Source organism: Lepidochelys kempii, chromosome 7, assembly GCF_965140285.1.
Source record: "Lepidochelys kempii isolate rLepKem1 chromosome 7, rLepKem1.hap1, whole genome shotgun sequence".
Taxonomy (NCBI): Eukaryota; Metazoa; Chordata; order Testudines; family Cheloniidae; genus Lepidochelys; species Lepidochelys kempii.
The window spans coordinates 106,298,274-106,324,125 of record NC_136386.1 but is presented as its reverse complement, the minus strand read 5'-3'; the positions used below and the strand labels follow the sequence as shown (position 1 = coordinate 106,324,125).

The following is a 25,852-nucleotide window of genomic DNA, read 5'->3' as shown; positions in this document are numbered from 1 at the left end:
AATAACTATCCCTGTATTAAGTCACTTTATAGGTGTAACTGTGTCCACACCAGGGCTCTTACCAGTATAACTATTCTGGTAAAAATCACCCCTGCCAGTGAAATAATTGCATCAATAAAACTTATATATGTAGACCAGATCTTAGAATGTATAAATGTATTTCTGAGGGGATCTAGGGCCTCCCATGAGGTGCTGAATCACTGAAATTGGTGGGAATCAAAGGCACACAGCTAGGAGATGCTTGGCCTCTTCCAGAATTATGATTCATATCCTTAAATTGTTGTTTTGCTCTTCCATCTCTGAACACCCAGTTATCTATCTAGATAGGTCGGGGCACACCTTAATTCTGGCATATCCTAACTTCTGAATGCTTGACTGTGCAATCTTAATGTTCCTTTTAAAGTAATGTTTTATTGTGATGTAGTAAATACTAGTGCATTTATTATTTAGTAACACTACACACTAGTTTATTTTACATTTTATTTCACAATATCATGTTTTAGTAGCTAGTGTCTTACACTAGGATGGTTTCAGTAACACTCCTGAAGGGTTCAGAAAGATAATAGAGTTTAAGGCCAGAAGGGACCACCAGATCTAGTCTGACCTGCTGTATATCACATGGCCCCCAGCACCTGCACATTAAACTCAACAGGTCAGGCTGTAGCCTCTTGGATTTCAGAATTAATATCCACAGATTGCAAATTTGGTTTAGTTGGTCCAGGCAATACCACTGAGTGTCTAATATATGATGCTGAAAGATCCCCAATACCAGACACTCCCCCACACACCGCTCCTGTGATCAGTATGTACTAACTTTTATTCTCTATTCGGCCTCAAATAATAACTATAATATTACTTAGCTTTTATACAGCACTCTTTATGCATGGATCTCCAAGCTCTATACAAAGGAGAGTTTGATGCTCCCCATTTTACAGAAGGGGAATCTGATCCACAGAGCAGTGACTGTCCTAAGTTCTTTCACAGTAGGCTAACTGCAGAGCCAGGAACAGAACCCCAGGTTGCTATTTTCAGAGCTGCCTAAGAAATTTAGCCACACTGAAATTTATGGGAGTTGTGTAGCTAAATCTGCTAGTTAACTTTGAAAAGCTCAGCCCAGATCTCTTAACCCTCAGACAGTCCCAAATCCTACTCAGTAGACAAGGAGGCTATAGTATAAAATGTACCTAATGTGACTTTCAGGTACATATGCAAAGAGAGAAAAAATTAGGCCCTGGGCAAACTCCAGAGCACTAGGCACAATCCCCTGCAATGTTCATAGCCCAGAATCACAGCATCTTCAATAGGAATGGAACTGGACCCAGTCTCCTGGTTTTAAAAAGCAAACTGCAATCATTCTCAAATCTCTCTTAAAATCTCTATACCTCAGTCTTGTGACGGATGTGAATAAGATACAGCATGATGTCTCCCTTACTTCTTTATATCCACTGCATTCTTAATATCAGCAACTGTTTTTCCAGAGTACTATTCAACAGAGCCATAAACACCCTTTGTCATTTAGGAAGTGTATTGTGCAGGTTAGAACTCACTTCATCATTTCAGTTCCTTTGGTGAGAGGCTTCTGCTAACGTTGGCTGAAAGTCCTAGAGTCTCCATCCTTGAGGTTGGTATGTCTGCAGCATGTGAACTTATCATATTATCTCCCAAGAGGATTATAAAGTTTCCTATTTGCAAAGCACTTTGAGATCCTGGCCTAGCATTTGTGGAATAGGGAGAGAATGGCACTGTCATGGTGGACGAGCTTCTATTTCAGTACCGAGAAAAATTTCGTCTCTCAAACAGGATGAAGATCCCAGAAACCCTGATACATGTGCCAAATAAAACAGAGAATCCTAAATATTAGTGATAGAAGACATCTATTCAACCACTTCCCCTTGATAGTTCAGGATTTTTCTGTATAGTACTTTCCCCCATCTTTTGTCCAAAGTAGCGTAAAATGTCTCAAGTGATGAGACTTTCACTCCTTCCCTTCAGAAACTATACTGAGGCTATTACCCTGGAATTGCGGGGAATGTTCCCCCATAGTTTGATCATGCTAACTGCAGCCATATTGTGTGCATTCAGCCACCATGAATTAATAAAATAGAACATCACATAGTTAAGAGTTAATTGGACAAGCAAGACTTTTGGAGGCAAGGTCAAATACTAGCTGCAGACTTGCAGTTTCTGCTAATCAGAATGGGAGGAGGGGAGAAATGAGTCAAGAAATTATGAGACTGAAAGAAAATAAATAGTTGGAGACATTGAGTTTGGCACCTTTGATATAGAAGCTTATTATGGTTAAGGTTGTTAGGAATCTTTTTTGATAAGTAGTTAATTGAAGTTAGAAGAAGTGATGACCCAGTAAGGGTCACTATGAGCTATGTGTTTTGTAAAAAAATAGTTATAAAATGACTAGATAGTAGAGTGTGAGTACTTTGGAGAAGTTCTCTGAAGCTATCCTGAGAGACCTTTTCCTGACACCATGCTCCCTGGCAGGGAAGCAATCGATCATCACTGACCTGCTGCTAATTACTCAATACCATCTCAGATTTTAGGTAATTATGTGGGATGGTCTAAACATATTGCTTATGTCTGTGTGTGCTTAAATCTAGTAAATAGTAGTTTTATACAAGAGCACACTTACTTGTATCAATCTTTCATCAGCTGGAAGCACTGTGTTCCCTTTGATTTATTCCTGACATTGCCTGGAGTGAAACAGTTAAGTTACTACTGCTTTGGGTTCTGAAAAACTTGGGTAACTGGGCTAAATGCATCTAATTTTTCCCTTCCTTAATTGCATCTCATTACTGCTAGTGATGTGCTCTGCGGAATAGCGTAGTTGATTGGGCAAGCACTGGAATGAGTCCCCACATTTCTCAGCTAATGAAATAAATCTGTTTCCTTTTCTTCCCTCTCCTACTAATTATACTAAATTGGCCAAGTAATTCTGCCAGTTTGTTGAAAATATGGAAATAAATAACTTTATCAAAATATAGGTTTCAGAGTAACAGCCGTGTTAGTCTGTATTCGCAAAAAGAAAAGGAGTACTTGTGGCACCTTAGAGACTAACCAATTTATTTGAGCATAAGCTTTTGTGAGCTACAGCTCACTTCATTGGATGCATACTGTGGAAACTGCAGAAGACATTATATACACAGAGACCATGAAACAATACCTCCTCCCACCCCACTCTCCTGCTGGTAATAGCTTATCTAAAGTGATCACTCTCCTTACAATGTGCATGATAATCAAGCTGGGCCATTTCCAGCACAAATCCAGGTTTTCTCACCCTCCGCCCCCCCTCCCCCGCACAGAAACTCACTCTCCTGCTGGTAATAGCCCATCCAAAGTGACCATTCTCTTTACAATGTGTATGATAATCAAGGTGGGCCATTTCCAGCACAAATCCAGGTTTTCTCACCCTCCCCCCCCTTCCAAAAACCACACACACAAACTCACTCTCCTGCTGGTAATAGCTTATACAAAGTGACCACTCTCCTTACAATGTGTATGAAAATCAATGTGGGCCATTTCCAGGAGTGAGTTTGTGTGTGTGTGTTTTGGGGGAGGGAGGGTGAGAAAACCTGGATTTGTGCTGGAAATGGCCCACCTTGATTATCATATACATTGTAAGGAGAGTGATCACTTTAGATAAGCTATTACCAGCAGGAGAGTGGGGTGGGAGGAGGTATTGTTTCATGGTCTCTGTGTATATAATGTCTTCTGCAGTTTCCACAGTATGCATCCGATGAAGTGAGCTGTAGCTCACGAAAGCTTATGCTCAAATAAATTGGTTTATCAAAATATAGTAATTTAATTATTTCTTGTCCCATATAACCACCTGTCTTTAAGGTCCTTGCTTAGCAAAACCAGATGGTTTTTCCCAGCAATGGGGTGAAGGTAGGATGGGTGAAGGTCAAAAGTAAATTAACTTCAAATTCAGCTTGCTTATGCCAGTGTGAATTTGATCTATTATATTAGAATCAAATTCTCACTGACACTGTAGAAGTTCATCCATTATGTCAGGTTACGAATCTCCCATTGTCATTCCTCTCAGTGAGGAAACTGTTCATTTGAGAGAGAGTCTACCTGCTTTGGAAATCTATATCTATCTATATATTATGTGACAGACTCAGATCAGAAGGATAAGAGAGTAGTAGAAGCTTCAGAATGAGCAGGTCCCTGTTCCATGGATAGCCAAACAAAGGCTACTCCAGACTAATCAAGACACTTGATGCCAATTAACCAGTTAACGCCCTTAGGCTAACAGAGACAGCTAGAATCAATCAAGGTCTCACTCATACTGTTTAAAAGCTCTCCTTTCCAGCCCCCCTGGGGGAAGTCCAGGTGAAAGGAGCTGGAGGAGAGGAAGCATTGCTGAATCCTGAGGTCCGGGTGAAGCTAGGAAAAGGGGACCATGGGGAAGTGGCCCAGGGAATCAAAGCAGGGTCAGTGGTGGAGGGAAAACCACGAACAGCTGCTACCATTAGGGTCCTTGGGCTGGAACCCGGAGTATGGGGTGGGCCTGGGTTCCCCCCTCCCCCCATGCTTTACAGAGATCTCCTTGAGAGGCGAAGCAGACTTTGGTCCAGGCAGGAGGCCAAACTGCACCTACTGAGCACTAAAGAGCAACAGAGACTGTGGGTATTCCACCTTCGCACCTCCCATACTGGCCTGTGATGAAAGTAACTCAATAAGCTGTGACCTTTGCTGCTATACTGAGAAAGGGAGGTCATACTGAGGGCCTTAGCGAACTTCTGAGGCCACTGAATCCACCTGGAAGTGCGGGACCCACCAATACAGGCTTGGAGCTTTGTCACAACTGGTGTGAGAAGTGGGATAATTGATTTATCATTCACTGCACGGTGGAAGAAAGGAGAGTTTTAAATAAAAAAATTAAAAAACACACCCCCCCAAAAAAAGCACTGGGTTTGAGGCATTCTCACCACAATGGAAGAAGTAATAAAAGCACTGTTGCAAGCCACTGCAGCCCAGCAGGAGGCGACTGGAGCCCATGAGATGGTGCAACAGTAATCCATGCAGCTACAACAAGAGACAGGCCTCTCCGGATCAAGCCCTCTTACTGGAGCTGGTAGACCAACTGAAAGCCCTCACCGCCAAAAACCAAGGATCTGAAGGGTCACAAGTATGGAGGGCTGCTGGTTGTCTACGGAAGATGACAGCCAATGACGACAGAGGCATATCTCCTCTCCTTTGAGAGGACCGCCTTTTGAGAGGCATGGCCCCAGGACCAGTGGGCTAGCATCCTCACTCCCTTCTTATGTGGAGAAGCCCAGAAAGCTTATCATGACATGCCTGTTGAAGCTGCCATTGACTACCCTCAGCTGAAAGCAGAGATCCTGGCACAATTGGGGTAACAACTGCAGTACAGGCCCAGAGATACCATGAGTGGAGGTACCAGGAGGGCAAGCCTCCGAGGTCCCAATTGTTCGACCTCATCCACTTTGCACAGAAGTGGTTACGACCCGAGGCATGCAACCTGGAGGAAATGTTGGAAACTTTGGTCATAGACCGCTATATGAGGGGATTGCCGCCGGATCTTCGTGCATGGGTGGGCCAGAAAGGCCCCTCCACTTATGATGGTGTAATCACGTTCGTGAAGAGATGGATAGCAGCCTGAGAGCTGTCCCGACGACCCAGAGAAGCCCCCTTCCAAAACAAGTACCCAGCCCCGACCCCAGCAGGCCAGATAACCAAGCACCTGGGGAGCTCCAGGTGGAAGAAGGTAGTAGCCACAGAGAAGGGGGGGAATAGCCTGAACAGGGGGAACCATGGGGCAAAGACCCCTAACCCAAGAGACAAAGGAATTGGATATTTGGTCCTGCCAGAGGGGCGGGAGAGTGGAGAGGACACTGAAGTCAAGGAGTCATCCCTAACAGAAAGGCACCCCCCATTCTTTGCTGAAATATCACAAGAGTTGTTCCCTGCCCCCAGAAAGGGCAGAAAAACCAAGAGGGAAAGGAGGGAGGCAAAGGCTTTGGGCACCCGGATTCTGCTTCAGGGCCAGAACATGGCCCTGGTAGGCCAGTGAGCCTGTGAAACTGAGGGAGAGACCCCCTGAAGTGGAGGAGGAAGCAGAGGCTAGTCACAACCTCAATGCCACTGAACTGACTAAGGAGATGGAGGCTAGTCCCTCGGAGTCCGGTCAATAGGTCCCAAAAGAGAGACTTTCAGGCAAGACCAGGAAGAAGACCCCAGGTATGCTAATGTCAGAAAAGAGGTAGCCGAGATAGATGGGGTACCTGTGGAGGGAAAGGCCCGAGGACCAGCACCCTATTTCATGATTTAAAAAGGCCTCCTGTACCGGGTGGTTCAAATGCAGGAACAAGTCATTAACCAGCTCCTGGTATCCCAAAACCATCAGAGGGCAATATTAAGTCTCACCCATAGTCACCTCTTTGGGGGACACTTGGGGGTAGAGAAGACTCAGGCACGGATCTTGCATAGATTCTTTTGGCCAGGGGTACATGAGGATGTCCGGCAGTACTGTGCCTCCTGCCCTGAGTGTCAATTGCACAGCCCTCACCCACATCTAAGAGCCCCTTTGATACCCCTACCAATCATTGAGATCCCTTTTGAGCGAATAGCCATGGACCTGGTGGGGCCTCTAGAGAAGACAACTTGAGGTCACCAATATGTGCTTGTCATCTTGGACTATGCAACCATGTATCCAGAGGCCGTTCCCCTATGAAATACAGCCTCCAAGTCCATAGCAAAGGCGCTGGTGGAAATTTTTACCCGAGTAGGGCTACAAAAAGAGATTCTAACAGACCAAGGAATGCCTTTCATGTCTAAGCTGATGAAGGACCTCTGCTCTATGCTCCATGTCCAGACTCTGCAAACCTCGGTTTACCACCTGCAGACCGACTGCCTGGTAGAGAGATTCAACCAGACCCTCAAAGCCAGGATAAAAAAGGTGATAAGCAGGGATGGAAAAGACTGGGATACCCTGTTGCCCTATCTTATGTTCACCATCTGTGAAGTTTCCCAAGCCTCCACTGGATTCTCTCCCTTTGAGCTATTATATGGCCGCCACCCCCAGGGCATACTGATATAGCTAGGGAGATTTGGGAAGAGGAGCCCAATACAGGGAAGAATATAGTTGAGCATGTATTGCAAATGAGAGACAGTATAACCCGAGTCACCCCACTAGCGCAGGAGCACCTGGAGAGGGCCCAAAAAGCCCAACAAGCTCACTACAACTGCCAAGCAAAGGTTCGGCAGTTCCAACCCGGAGACGAGTAATCTCCGTGTTAGTACCCACGGCAGAGAGTAAACTCTTGGCCCAGTGGCAGGAACCCTAATGGTAGGAACTGTCAGTATAGTATATTCAAAATGAAAATAGCTTCTAATGATCTTTGTTTTCTGTCAAATAAATTATGTGACCCAACTGTCTTAATTATTTGGCAAATTGCTGAGTGGAAGAAATTGAAAGAGACCTTCACAAAATGGGAAATGACAAAGCAGGAACTGTGGAAAACTGGGAAATATTGATATTAGTCTTTATAAACGTGATGTGCCCTCCTCCAGTGTATTTGTGTGATATTATCCTGCCTGAATAATACAGCTAGACCAAAAGGGATTAGTGTAGTGTCAGAGCAGCAGCCAGGTCCCATCCAGACCAGGTTTACTGACTCAGAGGGACCTGGAGTGGAGGAAACTACTCCTGAGGAGAACTGGCTGGTGTCACTGGAAGAAAAACAGCTTGCTGATTGGGACTAACAGAGCCAACATGAACTGGAACTTGTGAGACTAGGGAACCAGGAACACACTGATCTGATAAGCAGGGATAGAACACTAGAAGCCAATTCCACAAGAGTCATCAGCCCAGTTCAAAGAGAGCGGAGCTATTGATGCTGTCATAAATATAAAGGGAAGGGTAAACCCCTTTGAAATCCCTCCTGGCCAGGGGAAAGCTCCTCTCACCTGTAAAGGGTTAAGAAGCTAAAGGTAACCTCGCTGGCACCTGACCAAAATGACCAATGAGGAGACAAGATACTTTCAAAAGCTGGGAGGAGGGAGAGAAACAAAGGGTCTGTGTGTCTGTCTATATTCTGTCTTTGCCGGGGATAGACCAGGAATGGAGTCTTAGAACTTTTAGTAAGTAATCTAGCTAGGTACGTGTTAGATTATGATTTCTTTAAATGGCTGAGAAAAGAACTGTGCTGAATAGAATAACTATTTCTGTCTGTGCATCTTTTTTGTAACTTAAGGTTTTGCCTAGAGGGGTTCTCTATGTTTTGAATCTAATTACCTTGTAAGGTATCTGCCATCCTGATTTTACAGGAGGGATTTCTTTATTTCTATTTACTTCTATTTTTTATTAAAAGTCTTCTTGTAAAAAACTGAATGCTTTTTCATTGTTCTCAGATCCAAGGGTTTGGGTCTATGGTCACCTATGCAAATTGGTGAGGCTTTTTATCCAACATTTCCCAGGAAAGGGGGGGTGCAAGTGTTGGGAGGATTGTTCATTGTTCTTAAGATCCAAGGGTCTGGGTCTGTAGTCACCTAGGCAAATTGGTGAGGCTTTTTACCAAACCTTGTCCAGGAAGTGGGGTGCAAGGTTTTGGGAAGTATTTTGGGGGGAAAGACGCGTCCAAACAGCTCTTCCCCGGTAACCAGAATTAGTTTGGAGGTGGTAGTGGCCAATCCAAGGACAACGGGTGGAATATTTTGTACCTTGGGGAAGTTTTGACCTAAGCTGGTAAAGATAAGCTTAGGAGGTTTTTCATGCAGGTCCCCACATCTGTACCCTAGAGTTCAGAGTGGGGGAGGAACCTTGACAGATGCCTATTTCACTGCCTTTGAGAAAGCTAGTGATTTGAACTGACCCCTGAAGTTAACAGGAAAAGGTTTTGAGGGGGGCTGAAGTATAAGGGTGTCATTTACCTAGAAGTGGCTAACCAGATGCGGGATTACTTCCCCAAATGGGAAAGGGATCTGGAACCACTACCACGGACCAGTTGTATGAAATATTTGGGCTGGAACAGTTTTATGACATATGTCCGCATGTGGCTAAAGGATCAGAAGCCCACGGGTCTGCACCTTGCAGGCAGACTGACTGATGAGTCTGTAAATAATTTGTCTGGTTCTGAGGGAGGCAGGGGGAACACCAGCGTTAACTGCTCTAAACGTGGTTCCCAGGAGGTAACAAGTGGAAGCACCCCAGAAGTGACAGAAGTCTATGAGAATTCAATGATCAGATGTTTTATTTTGAAGGGATTGAGTTGGGTTTGCAAGACAGTCTCAGTATCTCCGACAGTCCTATTGAAAGTGGGGGTTTCTCTCAATTTCAACAGAACTCCAGAACATCTGGATCCCCAAAGCATTGTAATGTTGTGAGTGCAGCACTTCAGTGCCTCATATAGCCCCCCTGGCAGTGGCACCTTCTTCCAATTGGCTACTTCTCAGCTGGTCAGATGAGAACAGAAGTCATATCCATCCACCAGCAGAGGGCATGAGGCTTGAAGACATGGACAAGGGCATGAGCATGGAGAAAGACACGGAGGACTGCTTCCACTCCTCCTCTTTCGGCAAGGCAGACCCTGACCCTCCTGAGAGAGTGACACTTGTGGCCAACGAGAAGATGTTTGAGGAGGTAAGAGGGAGAGAGATTTTAAAACTATCTGGTAGGAGGCAGAAGGGAGAGTGAGATGGGCAAAATATTGATGCAATGGGGAAAAATGTGAGTAGGGAGGGTTTGTTGGGTGAATGGGTAGGTGTGGATCTGGGGAGAGCTGCGCTTAAATAGTTTGCTTTAAAAGTTCAAGCATAGAAACACTTAGATTTCCAAGAATGAATGTAGGTTATATGGATTGAGAATATGTGCATTAATAATATGTAGGTCTATTATTTCCTTCACAGGTGTAAATAATATGAAATATCAGTATTTGTGCAGAAACCACCTAAAATTATGAATGGAGACTGCTACGAGTGAAGCATGTCAGGATAAGGTTTAAAAAAAAAAGCATTGTAAACAATATCTCTCTTTCAGAGACTGGTTGCCAAAAAGTTAGGAATGTTTTGAAAGAGTGAGTAGGTAGGGAATTTTCATGCTATCAAATCTATAAAATCCCTTGCCGGTTTCCCCCAGATTTATGGTAAAAATTCTACTGCTGGATTAGATGTTGTTGTATTTGAAATTTTTTGAGAATTTGGTTTGATGAAGGAAAAACGTGTACTGAAAATAAGGCTAAGGATCTTAATTGTCAATAGCACCCCATATTAGATGCTGTGTGTATGTATCTCATGCACAACATCTTTGAGGATTTCTCAAAAGATATTGTCCAAGCTGCTTGGTCTGCCAGTCTGGTCCTGCTGATGGGAAGCAGGAAATTACTGCCTTGTCCATTCCTGCTGATCTTTTATCTCTCATTCTGTTGAAACTCAGGAGTTCATTTTATTGTTTTACAGCAGGTGGAGTATTTGCAGTGTAATGGGAGGTGCAGTGAACCATCTCAGGACTGCATCAAAGCCTTTCTAATTTCGAAGCTACGCCTTGCTTAAATAAACTTCACGTATCTGATTTTTGTTATCTTTGTGTATTTATTGGTAGTAAACCACGTAAAACAGAGATGAGCTTGGATTTCCACACCTAGCAAAAGCCATGCAGCTCACATGTGACTCTGGCCTGCAGACCAGGTGAGTTCTCATGCAGGCATATGGGCTGCAGGCCCATAGCAACTATTTCTCTAAAGTGATTCTCCTTACCCACCAGGAGCTGGCATGGCATCAGATCCCCTCTTGCTGCTCTCCCTGTAGGATACAAGCCAGGAAGGCAGGATACCTGATAGGGAAACAAAATAAAGAATCCAATGCTGGGTCAAGGTTTCCGTCTCTCAACTCCTCTTTCCACAGCGTCAACCCCTTCACCCCATGACTCAGCCACTTGTCCTAAGCTTTCCCTCCCTTTCCCCAGCTTCCAACCACTCCCCTGTTCCAGGAGTTCTCTTACATCTCTCTCTATGTGTCAATAGTTAGATAAGGGGCTAATAGATGCACTCAAGGATGTGTAGCGTAGTTCATGAGTTTTATAGGACCAATACAACTTCTTGTCTTGCACTTGTTCCTCTGTGCAGCTCTTTACATTGCTCTTAATACTCACCTGTCCCATCACCAACCTCCTCAGCTGCCCAGGCACAACCCCACTGCTGCACATCCAGCAGCCTCTCCACACCCTCATCTGAGCAGGCACTTGGCGTCGTTTTGCATTTCCCTCTCCTTTGAAAATGGCTATACAATCTTTTACAATTCAGAATATTGCACCTGGCATTTTATCTTCTGTGGGCAACCTGCTACTGCCACCCCAAGTCTTCCTCAATCTCAGCCCTTTTCCTTGGAGGAAAGGAGCATGGGGGAGAGTATCAGACATAGAGAACAGCTCATGGGGACAGTAGGCACATGAGCTAGCAAGGGAGGAAGCAGAGTTGTTTAACAAGGAAGGTGTGGGAGTTAAATGAAGAGGGAAATTTGTAATGGTGGATTTCCTCCAAAGGGTGTTGAATGATTAAGGGCAGGACCAGAGGAAGTGGATGTCTGGGCCAAGCTTGAGAATGGGTGGATGGACAAAGCAGAGAGAGAGAAGATAAAGGCAAAGACTAGAGTGGTGTAAACAATTCTCCCTAAAAAGAAAAAAATAGTGTGAAAGAGGGTGGTCTGCCCCTTTAAGAGCCCAGGGAAGCAGGAAGTAGATGATCCTGTTATTGAGAAGAGCACAACAAGCAGGTGCTGGGAATCATTTGACCCAACTGGACACATTTCGTGATTGGGTCTGAGGATTCTGAGCCAGGACACACAAAGGAACACTGCAGCTCTGTGAGGCTGCCTGGCGCTTGGGGAGGGCTGAGAGTCCACTATCTTGTGGCTGCAGAAGAAGGCTGTGAGAAGAGAGGCAAGCCCTGCAGTCACCCATAGCCTGATGGATGGTCCAGCCCATTAGTTATCAGAGGCCAGAGGGTCTCACAATCTCAGCTCAGAACAGGACTGTTGCTTTTTGTTATTGTTCCATTTCCCCTTTTTTTGAGATGAAGGATAACCAGACCCTTGAACAAAGGGCTACAAACTGAAGTGGGTGTGGTCAATTGTTTGTCCTAGGCTGGTGAGTGAATTACACAGTGAATTTAGCCCTTTTCTTTTTGTTCATGAATTGTCCACAAACACACTGTGACTTTTACAAATTTTACAGATTACTTTGATAATTGTTGGATGAGTTTATGAATGGGTTCATGAGATGGAGTTGTCTGTTGAATAAATTAGTTGAGTACAAAAGTCCGATCAATGCCCTGGGGCACTTTTGACCTGAGATCTTTTCTTGCATGACTATTGTAATAGAACAATATAATAAATACATAACTGGTGCTACACATCAGACATCAATTTGCTTGATCAACAGATAAATCATCACTATCTTCATATTTGATAAATCAATGGTTCTATATTAACCAACTGAAATCCAGTATAGGACAGACTGAATTAACTGGCACCAGGCTTCTTGGAGCAACTGGTTGTAATTCCAAATGCTGGGAAATGTTGGTATTATGACAGCAGATAGTGTACAATCTGAGTTTAGGATGGTCCATAAGCAGATGTAGCCCTGGCCTCTTCTGAGCTGTCACTGGTGACTTGCAATCAGGTAGTGGGTCTGAAAACACAGGGTTTTGATATGCTATCAGCAGTGGTCTCTGATATGTCTGCAGTCTGTTCACATAGACTGTTTCTGTTCTTCTGGTGGCTTGAGCTTCCTGATGTGCTAATCACGATTTCACACACATATATAATATAAAAAGATGAGGAAATAACTGGGGAAATTCCATTCCATTTATGCCTTTGTAACTGCTGTAGGTCAGAGGTTCAGAGTCAGCCTGCTCCTATAAATATGACATTCTAACTTTGATCCTTCCCCATTGAAGTCTCTGGAAATTTTTTCATTGACTTGATTGGGAGCAACATTGCACCCTCAGTGACATGCTCAAGGTCACACAGCAAACTCAGGGGCAGAACCAGGAAGTAGAACCCAAGAGTGCTGACTTCTAAGACCATGCTATATCTGGTGAACCACACTGCCTCATTACTATTTCTTAAAGCTGTGCCTCAAAAAGCGTTGAGGGCCATTCCCTCATTGACAAGGTTGTGAATTACCTCTTCAGACAGGGATATTCTTAAAGCTGTAGAAGTTAATATCTGGTTAATCTTATGTGCCCTTTAAATGGTTTCCAGATGAACTTCACTGAAGACACCATGACTAGAAAAAAGCTACTAACAATAAATTGACCTTAATGTCAGAGAATGCTGACAGTACAGAGATTTCAGCAGAATGGAGTTTGTTTTGCAGTACAGTGAATTGAAAAATACCTCAAGATGATTAGAAAAAGCCAAAGAGAACAAAGTGCCCATAAAAATCTATCTATGATAAGAGACACCATGGCTAGGAAGGGGGAAAGTGTGTTTAGTACAATAAGTGTACAAATTAATCTGCCAATATATAGGTTTTTATTTATTCATGCTAACTGTGCAGGTCTTGTCTGACAATGTAATTTTCCTAAAACTAACCCATGAGAAAGCAAATGCAAACACTTTGAAGAACAGAGTTGGCAGAATTATGTACTGTGAATAAATTACCTGACCAATTTAGCCCTTTTTTTCTGCTTGAACCATTTGTGAATGGATTTTGTATTAATTTATTTGCTATTCATAATAGTTTGAAGAGTTTAAGAGAAGAAATATTGTCCTCTGGGTTGTTTTTGCTTCACTAATCAGTGTTCAATTGGTCAGCCGAACCATTCAGTATTGGTTCTTTTTCCTGCCTAGATGTCTGAAACAGGGGAATTGTGAGTAGTGAGTGACAAATGATTTTGTTCATGCATGGATTTCTTTATTCATATGCAAATATGGTTATTTGAACACAGAAGAACCAGCATTCTATTTACTTGATGTTTTAAGCATAGCCTTAGCCGTTCCCTATTACAGGTTTATCAGTTAAGCTTCTTGTGTTTTGTTTTCAAGGCTTCAAACTGTATCTCTGATCATTTTCTTTTTGCATTTCCCCATTCCATTGCAACATGCATGCTTTTTATGTTCCTTTAAATGATGTTATTTTTGTACCTTCTTTACTGCTCCCCTGCTATGGAACATCTGTCCAAGCTTGTTTGTCAAAACACCTCCCTTGCCACATTTAAATCCCTCTAAAATATTGACTTATGCCATCTGACCTGCATGAAGTGTGGTAAAGAAGAAAACAGTGTAAGTGTAGAGAACCCACAAGCTGCGTATGTGTCTGACTAAGTGTGCACATGGTCTTTTCACTGTATCATTTGTACCCTCTTCTCTTCTTTTGCCCCTTTTATGACTCTTGCTTCTGTACTTTGCTGCATTCAGACTGTGTACTAGTGAGGGGAGAGACAGTATCTTAGCATGTTTCAGGAGGCAACTAGTATTTTTCTGAGTGCTTAAGAAGTAATATATTTATTAAACATTATTGAAACACAAATCCATTTAGGAGCAGCAAATAATATGTGACAGAATCCAAGAGCAATGATTTCAAATGAGTGTTCGCCAATAATTTTTGCCACCTTCACATAGTTAATATAGAATATAGCATTACAAAAAAGAAGTCAAGCACATACTGTAAGTAGTAGTAAAAGGAGTAGAATGTCTGTCTGTCAAACATTGACACCACCCCTTGCTACATAATGTCCCTCCCACCTGTCACCGTATTACTTGAGAATGGGGTTGAGAATGACATGTGACTGGAAAAAAGGGGTGGCGTGTGACCTCTCTAAGAACTCTTCCCTCCACCATCTACCATGGAATACCCCAAAAACAGATTTGACCAACCGGGGCAAGTGCTGGGGCAGGATGACATGCCTGGAAGAGGGTTGTGTGATCCTTCGAAGAATTCTCCCCATTGCTCTCTACCAATCGGCGAGGATTTCATCCATTTAGATTGTCCCTGAAGGGAAATGTGTACCAATCAGAATAGTTATAGCACAAGGGTCTAATCCAGAATCCCTGATCTCTGGACCTCAGCAGTTGGCTGACTGGCAGCACCACCCCGGAAGTTTCAATGCTGCATCAAAGAGACCATCTCATTTCAAGAACATGTTTTTCAGAAATCGTGGAAATGCTAAGAGGAAACTTGGACTCTTTCACTACCATCATGAGAACTTTGGAATTTGTTTTAGCTCCAAGGGTATTCAATCACCTGCAGAGAAAGTGCTATATCAGCAACAGTTCTGAGGAGGAAGAGGAGAAGGGAGTGACTGAGGGGAGCCCTTTGGCCTAGCCTAGCAGTTGATACACTAGAACCCAAGACCCGAGCTGTCAGGGTTCCCTCCCCGCTCTGAACTCTGGGGTACAGATGTGGGGACCCACATGAAAGACCCCCTAAGCTTATTTCTACCAGCTTAGGTTAAAAACTTCCCCAAGGCACAAATCTCTTGTCCTTGGATGGACGGTATGCTACCACCACCAAGTGATTTAGACAAGATTCAAGGAAAGGACCACTTGGAATTCCTATTCCCCCAAAATATCCCCCCCCAAACCCCTTCACCCCATGTCCTGTGGAGGCTTGAGAATAATATCCTAACCAATTGGTTACAAAGTGAGCTCAGACCCCAAACCCCTGGGTCCTTAGGACACTGAAAATCACTCAGGTTCTTAAAAAAATAATTTTATTTAAAGAAAAGGTAAAAGAATCACTTTCTTTAAAATCAGGATGGAAGATAACTTTACAGGTTAACAAAAGATTCAAAAACACAGAGGAACCCCCTCTAGACTTAGTTTCAAAGTTACAAAAACAGGAATAAACCTCCCTCTAGCAAAGGGAAAATTCACAAGCTAAAGCAAAAGATAATCTACCATGCCGTGCCTGGCTTTTATTTACTATTTGTGTAATATTAGAGACTTGTTCAGGATTGTTTGGAGGAGATGGATTTCTGACTGACTCCCCTCAGTCCGGAGAAAAACACACAAAACAAAGAGCACAAACAAAGCCCCCCCACCTCAGATTTGAAAGTATCTTCTTTCCCCATTGGTCCTTTTGGTCAGGTGCCAACCGGGTTATTTGAGCTTCTTAACCCCTTACAGGTAAGGGGGAATTCTAGGCTACTCTTGGCTGAATGGTTATGACACGAGCTCTCATGAGGCAGATTGACTAATGTGATGGCCTCCCATTGTCTGCCCCCATTGTCCAGTTACCTTAGCCTTTGGTACCTCAAGATGCTTTTTTTAGGGGGAGGACTAACTCTATCTGCCTGTATTACAAACCTAACCCCAGTGAAGAAATCCACTATTATGATTTGACCAGCCTGTACCCTTTCATAAACAAAGCCAAAGAATACCCAATCAGACACCCTGATCTCATCATGACAAATCTGGACCCTTCACAAATTATTTTGGAATTGCAAAAGTTAAGTGTACACCTCATGAGGCCTATTTTCCCCATTGTCACCTATGCCAAACCTGTGCAGAAACTGAGCAGCAGCAGACATGCACCCATACTGACAAGGAGAGGGTGATCTTGGGGACTTGGTGCATGGTGGAATTGAACGTAGCCATAGTGAAGGGGTGTGTGGTGGCGAAAACCTATGAAATCCTGCATTTTGAAGAAAAATCTGACAAACTCTTTTCACAGTATATAAAATTACACCTACGTCAGAAACAAGAGGCTTCTGGGTATCCCAGCTGGAGGACAGATAAAGAAAAACAAAATAAGTATGCTAATGATTTCTACCAGAAAGAAGGTATTTGTTTATGCCAACATGAGATCATGTTTAACCCTGCAAAGTGCCAAATTGCTAAACTGTTTTTAAATTCTCTGTGGGGTATTTAGAAGCAAAGAACAAAGCCACTCAATATCAGCACTGTGAGAGACCCTGATGAACTCTTTCAGTACCTATTTTCCTCCTGTTTAGAAGTTTTATCCTGAGAGTTTATTGATGGTGAAACAGCTTGTGTGTCTTGGAAGCATGCACACAGTCTCTGGCAATACCAACATCTTCATAGCTTGGTCCACCACTGCTTACACATGCTTAGAACTATACAATTTGTTAGATAGGTTGCAAGAGTGGTGCCTGTGGCATGACACAGACTTGGTGATATTTGTGAAAATGAAGGGTGACTGGCGCATGTGTCTCCTTGAATCTTTTCACTGGCACAGGGTGACTAGCTTCCATATCCGTTATGTCATGTCACCCTTGTGACATTATGTGACTGCTCGCGGCGAGCACATTACTCAGTTTGGACTCAGAAATGGAAGTATAAACACTGTTTGTGCTGCTGTGGAAATGTTTATCAAAATTTTTTTACACCATCTAACAATGGAAGGCAAATGCAAATGGAAAAGAAAATACACAGATGAAAATCGAGGCTCCCAACAGGAATGGGAGAATAAGTGCTCTTTTGTTGAACGTAATGGTAAGGCCATCTGTCTTCTTTGCCAGACGTGTGTATCTCAGTTCAAATCGTCAAACTTGCAGTGTCATTTCACTTCGAGCCATACACAGATGGGTCAAAAATTCCCACAAGGTTCTGAACTCCGCACTTTAAAACGGAAAACTTTGAAAAAACAAACAGATGTAGAAGCCCAGTTCTTCACCAGATTTGCCAAACGATCACAGACTGTAACGTTAGTCTCCTATTATGTGGTCGGGCACATAGCCCGTGCGAACAAGCCCTACTCTGAAGGTGAGTTTATAAAAACATGCCTCACTGATGTGATTTCAATACTGTCACCAGAAAATGAGAATCTATAGAAGAAAATTTATGGCCTGCAGCTTTCATGCCACACAATAGAATACAGAATCTCTGACCTGAACAGTGACATCGAATCACAACTGCAATTGCAACTTCAGTAGTGTGAGTATTTGAACATCACTTTGGATGAGTCGTGCCTTGCACAGGATAAACCTCAATTATCGGTATTTGTCCACACTGTATCTGATTACTGTGTTGTTAGGGAAGAACTCCTTGATCTCTTGTCACTAAAGGATATAACTCGTGGACAAGATCTAAAAGAGGCGTTTATGTTGGTAGTTGCGAAAAAAACTTGCCTTTACAGAAGCTCAATGTCATTGCTACAGACGCGGCTCCGTCCATGTGGGGATCTGCGAATGGATTAGTAGAGCTTTGTAAGTCTGATGACAGCTTTCCTGAATTTTGGACATTTCACGGTATTATTCATCGGGAACAACTGGTATCTAAAAATCTCAAATTTGATCACATCATGAAACCTGTCTTGCACATTGTGAATTTCATTCTCTCCAATGCACTCAGTCACAGACAATTTCAAAATCTAATTGAAGAACTGGATGAAGACTACTCCCCTGCCAATTTGTCATTTCACTGCGCAGTTCAATGCCTCTTGAGAGGTAAAGTTATTTCCCCCTTTTTTTTGAGCTCCTGGAACCAGTAAAATTGTTTATGGAGGAGACGCACAGAATACACCCCGAGCTTACAGATCCTGGATGGGTTCTAGATTTGGCATTTTATGCAGACATGCTGCTGCATTTGGATAAACTAAATGTGGACTTACAAGGAAAATTCTGATTGCTGTTTGATCTAGTGCAAAGCGTATTTGCATTCATGAACAAACTGCAGTTGTTTCACAGACAAAAGCTTGAGGGAGAGGTGACACACTTTCCCTCAATGTCACAACTTCAAGCCAGATCAAAAGATGATGCAGCAGAACCCCCAAAATGGAGCACAACTAGACATGTGAGCATGATTAAAGATCTTAAGGACAGTTTTGAGGAAAGAGTCCAAGATTTGCAGCGGAAAAGATCTCAAATCAAATTTCTGATTGACCCTTTTAGTCTGAAGCCCACTTAGTCACTGATGAAGCAACATCCCAGATGGAAATAACAGAACTTTTGGAAGATGACAAATTGAAATCTGTTCAGAAGACAGAGGGGACCCTTACTTTCTGGAAATATATACCAAAGGGTAAATACCCCAACATCAGTGGTACAGTCCTAAAATTAATCTCGATGTTTGCCTCGAGCTATCTTTGTGAATCTGTTTTCTCGGCACTCAAACATGTGAAATCCAAGCACTGATCCGTATTGACAGACAGCCACTTAAGAGAACTGCTGCGTGTGAGCACAATTGAACACAAACCAAACTTCAAGGGAATTGTTGAAAGCAAGGATTGCCAGAAGTCCCACAAAGTAAAAGGGTAAATTTTTATTATTATCGTTTACTATACATCATAAATGTATAAAATATACATGATCAAATTATGTACAGTAAATCCTTGCTTAACTTTGTAGTTATGTTCCTGAAAAATGCTACTTTAAGCCAAACAATGTTAAGAGAATCCAATTTCCCCATAAGAATTAATAGTAAATAGGGAGGGTTAGGTTCCATGGAAATTTTTTTCACCAGACAAAAGACTATATATACACACACACACAGTATAAGTTTTACACAAACAATTTACTACTGTACACAGCGATGATGATTGTGAAGCTTGGTTGAGGTGGTGGAGTCAGAGGGTGGGATATTTCCCAGGGAATGCCTTACTGCTAAATGATGAACTAGCATCATCATTGGCTGAGTCCTCAAGGGTTAACTCATTGTTAATGTAGCCTTACGCTCTACAAGGCAGCACGAATGGAGGGAGGGGAGACAGCATGGCAGACAGAGACAGACCCTGTGTGTGTGTGTGTGTGTGTGAGAGAGAGAGAGAGAGAGAGAGAGAGAGAGATGTGCATTGCTCCTTTAAGTATGCTGACCCCACTCTTAAGTACATTGCCTTTTTAAGTTAATCAGCAAGCTGAGATGGCAGCTGCTGACAGGAAGCTCCCTCCGTCCTGAGCCCTGTTGTGTGTCCCCCCATGCTCTATGGAAGATGGGGTAAGTGAGGTGCAGAAGCAGGGGGGAGGCGGACATCCTGACATTAGCCTTCCCCTCTGCTTCCCCCCCTCCACCGCACAGCAAGCAGGAGACTCTGAGAGCAGCTCCAAGGCAAAGGGCAGGAGCAGCACATGGCATGGCAGTGTGGGGAGGGACAGCTGAACTGTTGGCAATTGATAGCCTGCTGGACGGCTGCTGCCCAGGGAACTTAGGGGAGCGGGGAGTTGATGGGGGGCAGCCGGTCCACCCTGGTTCCAAGCCCCCACCAGGTACCTGCAATGGGCTGCTCTTCCTGCAAGCAGTGGCCAAAGCAGGTGGCTGCCAAACGACGTTATAAGGGAGCATTGCGCAACTTTAAACGAGCATGTTCCCTCATTGATCAGCAACGTAACAACAAAACAATGTTAACCGGGACGACTTTAAGTGAGGAGTTATGTGAATTATGTGCGTGCATATATATACAACTACAAATACATATATAACAATTACATATTACTGTGGCTCTTTGGCAGTGTACATTGGTAAATTCTGGCTCCTTCTCAGGCTCAGGTTGTCCCCATCCCCCGCACCATATCAACGCATCACAGAGTTTGTGTCAGCTGGTCCAAAAACTTATGAGTACCAAGCTGTCGGGAAGAAAGGCCTGGTATGAAAGTCAAGGGATTACCCTGAATGTAGCTATCTGTGAAACGATCAGCTCTGACAGACTGAAAGATCCTCTCCTGGGCTGTAGCATAAACCCAGGAGAGGACACCCCAAAAAAGTTAGAGGTGCAGCAGCCCTCTATTGTAAGGATCAAAAATCAATGGCAAATAGAGAAAAAGACCCTTAAGAAACCACAGAAAGTTGTTTACAACAAGATGGTCATCAGAGAAGGGTTTAAAACCCTGCCCTATGGTTTTTGAAAATGGATACATGGTGGAAACCCCCCTTTTCTGTAATTCTTGCAGGGCCTAGTAACAACAGGAAAAGCTACTTTATTAAAAATGTGTTGGATAAAGTTGAGCGAAAGTTGTCTGTTGTGCCTGAGAATATTGTGCGGTGTTACAATTGCTGGCAACCTCTGTACGAAGAACTGCTTGGTAAATACCCTTTTATCAATTTTGTGGAGGGGGTTGCCTGATGCTTTTAACCATCACCGGTAAATATGATTATGAATAATATGATTATTAGAAGATTTGAGGGACTCTGCTTGTGAAAGAGATGAAATTGAGAGAGTCTTTACCAAGTGTGTGCATCATAGGAACCTGAGCATTAGGTGTATAGTTCAGAACATATTTTGTCAGAGAAAAAAATGTTGCACAATTAACCTAAATGTAAAGTACATGGTTCTGTTCAAAAACCCCAGGATAAATTGCAATTCACTATGCTTGTTCGGCACATGTACCCCAGCAAGGCACAATTCTTTCTAGAGGCTTTTGAGGATGCTACCTGTGACGCATGGCCAGAAAGGGTTAAACATCCTGCAAAATAAATGACTCAGATCTAACCCTTAAAGACATGCGGGGAGATAATGTTTGTGTTTTTGTGTATTTACATATATATGGGTAGTGGTCAACAATGTAATCAACTGTCCCTGTCTATGCTGTATTCTGATAATTCAGAGATCAAAAGAACATCCTAGCATTTAAATGAATTGTAAACACGGGATATCTCTATATTCATTTCTCTTCGAAATGTACAGCAAATCATTGGTCAATGGTGGAGAAACAGGCAATTATCTTATGTTAATTTGTATAGCTAAGTACTGGTGATGGACCCACTTCAAAGGCACCCTAATTACCTGTTGTTCCCCAAGGGACTCCAACTTGTCAAAGAAGGCATGAAATAAAACAATCCTTTGGTCACAATCCTTCTCTCAGATCTGCTTAAGCTTCATCAGAGGAAGTTTGAGTCGCCAGATTGAGATCCCAATTATGCTGGTACTCCCTGAAGGTGATATTGAACATTGAACTATAACCTGTGGACTAAATTCTAAAGGAACTCTTTGCACCATAGCTGCTATGTATCTGAACCTCAAGAACTGAACACCTGTCTGAATGTATATTGATCTTTTAACCTCACTCTCTTTTGGTTTTTTTATAAATTTTAGTTTAGTTAATAAGAATTGGCTGTATGCATGTATTTGGGTAAGATCTGGAATATTCATTAACCTGGGAGGTAATATGTCTGATCCTTTGGGATTGGTAGAACCTTTTCTTTTATATGATGAAATAAGATTTTCAGAAATTTTCGTCATATTTGACCTGGGTACCTGGATGGAGGCCTGAAGCTGGGTTACTTCAAGGGAACTGTGTTTTTAGCTTCTGGGCAGCCAATGAGGTAATAAAGAAGCTGTTTTATGCTGGTTTGGTAAATTTAAGTATTGAAACTATCCACCAGCTTTGGGGATTATCTGCTCCATTCTTTACAGTTCACCCTAATTGAGTGACCTCTGCTGGCCCCCACTGGGACCCCAGTCACACTATCAAAAAACCTTATGGCTACCTGGTGGTGGATTTAAATGCTTCTATACCAGATGCTTATAGATTAAGAACCAGCCTTTTCTCTCCAGACTGGCTGGTGGTTTATACTTTGAAAAGAACAACAGCCAAGCATAAAAGAGATGAATTATCAGCATGTCTTTTTTAACTGCTGAGGCTGCAGAGCGAAAACAGGTCTAACTGTGGGAAGAGAAACCTGATTCTTTTAAAATTACTTAGCAAATTGTCCCCACAGCAGAGGAAGGCTAAAAGGCATTTGGCCTCTGATGATTTAGTAGTGGCAATCTCAGAAATAGCACTCAATACCTTAAAAGGCAACTTACCTCTGACACAGAATCAAGAGTGTGTGCTGAAAAAGCGATGCAAATTTATAAAAACTTTGTAATAAATGGGTCTCATTTGAAAGAAAAAAGTGTCTAGTGAAGCAGTCCAGTGGGGTTTATTGGACCTCTGATAATGTGGCTTTTGACCAATCAATAACCGAGTATGCAGAAAAATTGTACCTGGTGCCTAGCTACCAGTTGGAGCAATTAAGGGGGTATTTAGCATTCATAGAATATTAGGGTTGGAAGAGACCTCAGGAGGTCATCTAGTCCAATCCCATGCTCAAAGCAGGACCAACACCAACTAAAACATCCCAGACAAGTCTTTGTCAAGCCGGGCCTTAAAAACCTCTAAGGATGGAGATTCCACCACCTCCCCAGGTAACCCATTCCAGTGCTTCACCACCCTCCAAGTGAAATAGTTTTTCCTAATATCCAGCCTAGACCTCCCCCACTGCAACTTGAGATCATTGCTCCTTGTTCTGTCATCTGCCACCACTGAGAACAGCCTAGCTCCATCCTCTTTGGAACCCCCCCCCTTCACGTAATTGAAGGCTGCTATCAAATCCCCCCTCACTCTTCTCTTCTGCAGACTAAATAACCCCAGTTCCCTCAGCCTCTCCTCGTAAGTCATGTGCCCCATGTCCCTAATAATTTTTGTTGCCCTCTGCTGGACTCTCTCCAATTTGTCCACACCCCTTCTGTAGTGGGGGGACCAAAACTGGACGCAATACTCCAGATGTGTCCTCAACTGAATAGAGGGGAATAATCACTTCCCTCGATCTGCTGGCAATGCTCCTACTAATACAGCCTAATACCATTGGCCTTCCTGGCAACAAGGACACACTGCTGACTCATATCCAGCTTCTCATCCACTGTAATCCCCAGGTCCTTTACTGTGGAACTGCTGCTTAGCCTGTCGGTCCCCAGCCTGTAGCAATGCATGGGATTCTTCCTTCCTAAGTGCAGGACTCTCCACTTGTCCTCGTTGAACCTCATCAGACTTCTTTTGGCCCAATCCTTCGATTTGTCTAGGTCTCTCTGGACCCTACCTCTTCCCCCCAGCTTAGTGTCATCTGCAAATTTGCTGAGGGTGCAATTAATCCCATCATCCAGATCATTAATAAAGATGTTGAACAAAACTGGCCCCAGGGCCGATCCCTGGGGCACTCCACTTGATACCAGCTGCCAACTAGACATCGAGCCATTGATCACTACCCATTGAGCCTGACAATCTAGCCAGCTTTCTATCCACTTTATAATCCATTCATCCAATCCATACTTTTTTAACTTTCTGGCAAGAATACTGTGGGAGACCATATCAAAAGTTTTGCTAAAGTCAAGATATATCACATCCACTGCTTTCCCCATATCCACAGAGCCAGTTATCTCATCATAGAAGGCAATCAGGTTGGTGAGGCATGGCTTGCCCTTGGTGAATCCATTTTGATTGTTTCTGATCACCTTCCTCTCCTCCAAGTGCTTCAAAATGTATTCCTTGAGGACCTGCTCCGTGATTTTGCCGGGGACTGAAGTGAGACTGACTGGTCTGTAGTTCCCCGGGTTCTCTTTCTTCCCTTTTTAAAATATGGGCACTATATCTGCCTTTTTCCAATCATCCAGGACCTCCCCTGATTGCCACAAATTTTCAAAGATAATGGCCAATGGCTCTGCAATCACATCAGCCAACTCCCTCAGCACCCTTGGATGCATTAGATCTAGGCCCATGGACTTGTGCATGTCCAGCTTTTCTAAATAGTCCTTAACCTGTTCTTTCACCACTGAGGGATGCTCACATATTCCCCATGCTGTGTTGCCCAGTGCAGCAGTCTGGGAGCTGACCTTGTTTGTGAAGACCGAGGCAAAAAAATCATTGAGTACTTCAGCTTTTTCCACATCATCTGTCACTATGTTGCCTCCCCCATTCAGTAAGTGTCATTCATTAGCGGTAAGCAGGGCCTCCGCATTCCCCTGATGGATGCACAGGGCCACCCATACTTATGTCCACAGTTTAAAGCCTTTGGTGGCATTGCCGATTATGCAGAAGGTATCTTTACTGTGTGTCAGTTTAATTTTCACATCCACGCCATTCAACAAAAGCTTTTCTTGAAAAAACAGGTCGCTGTGTAGACGACCCAACAGTCCTGCTCTAGGTCATCAGGTTTGCCCACCTCACAAATCCTAGATTCTCACCATCCAGCTCTGTTGCTTCACATTCTCTGGGAGTGCCTTTGTAAAACAGGACAATGGAAAATTGTTGTGTCAAGGGTGTTGTCGCTGTAATTGAGCACTGATTCTGTAAAGGTCCTGTAAGGGTAAGTGTAACAGTTGTTGCTTTGGTTTATGAGTTGGTCTCCCAATGTGACATCCAACTGACTGAATAGAGATGCCATGGGGTAATTCACCAGACCCACCTTGGCCACTCTGGTGAGGGTATTTCCATCTTCTTTTACAATCTTGTAACAGTGGTCCAGCAGTCTGTTGTTTAAATCCATATAATGTATGCCATTCCCTGCTATAAAAAAAGTTGATGGGGGCAGCCTCCGTGAACAAAAGCCATGCTGATTAAAATATATTTCTTTTATCAGGTGCAGAGCATCTCCTCTTTCTCCCAGGCTTCCTCCTGGACTTTCACTTGTGGCTGGCCCTGTGCGTCAAAGCCCTTCTTTTAAAGGGTTTTGGGGGACCAATGCATCGTGGGTATGACGCATTTCTCTTTCTTTTCCTCCTTTTAATGTGCATCAGTCCCGATCCCTCCTGTGCAGATGGAGTACCCACCTTCTCCAGAACAGCTCAGGAGATGTGGCCTACCACCTCTCTAGCTATGTTTTGAGTTGCTGTTTTTAGATGGGATTTAACAATCTCTAGCCACTTCCTCCAAACCTGTATGGCTTTTCAAAAGAGGCTATGGAATATTCCACCCATGCCACCCTAAACATCACAGGGGCCCCATGATATTGAGGAAGGGCATATCCAGTCTGGGCTTGTAGTAGTTTCTGTAAACAGTGGAGTCCCCGTAATTTTTTAGGGTCACCATAATGTTTTGCTTTTTAAAAACTTTGCTCTCTCTGAGAATGCAGGTGCAGCTTGATGACCACCTTGAAAAGTAAAATGAGGTGTTTCTGTTCTGGTCTATCTTTTATTTCAGTGGTGATGGTGTCAATCTGACATTTC

At 43.4% G+C, this 25,852-nt stretch overlaps 1 protein-coding gene across 1 annotated transcript in view; it reads left to right on the top strand.

Annotated features, from left to right (window-relative positions):
- LOC140915208 (scavenger receptor cysteine-rich domain-containing protein DMBT1-like) overlaps positions 1-25,852 on the top strand; it is a 193,417-nt gene that overhangs the window by 53,044 nt on the left and 114,521 nt on the right. The window contains 4 exon segments of the mRNA XM_078853931.1: positions 9,433-9,619; positions 17,460-17,703; positions 20,823-20,954; positions 25,267-25,378. Coding sequence (XP_078710057.1) covers positions 9,433-9,619; positions 17,460-17,703; positions 20,823-20,954; positions 25,267-25,378 — 675 coding nt within the window.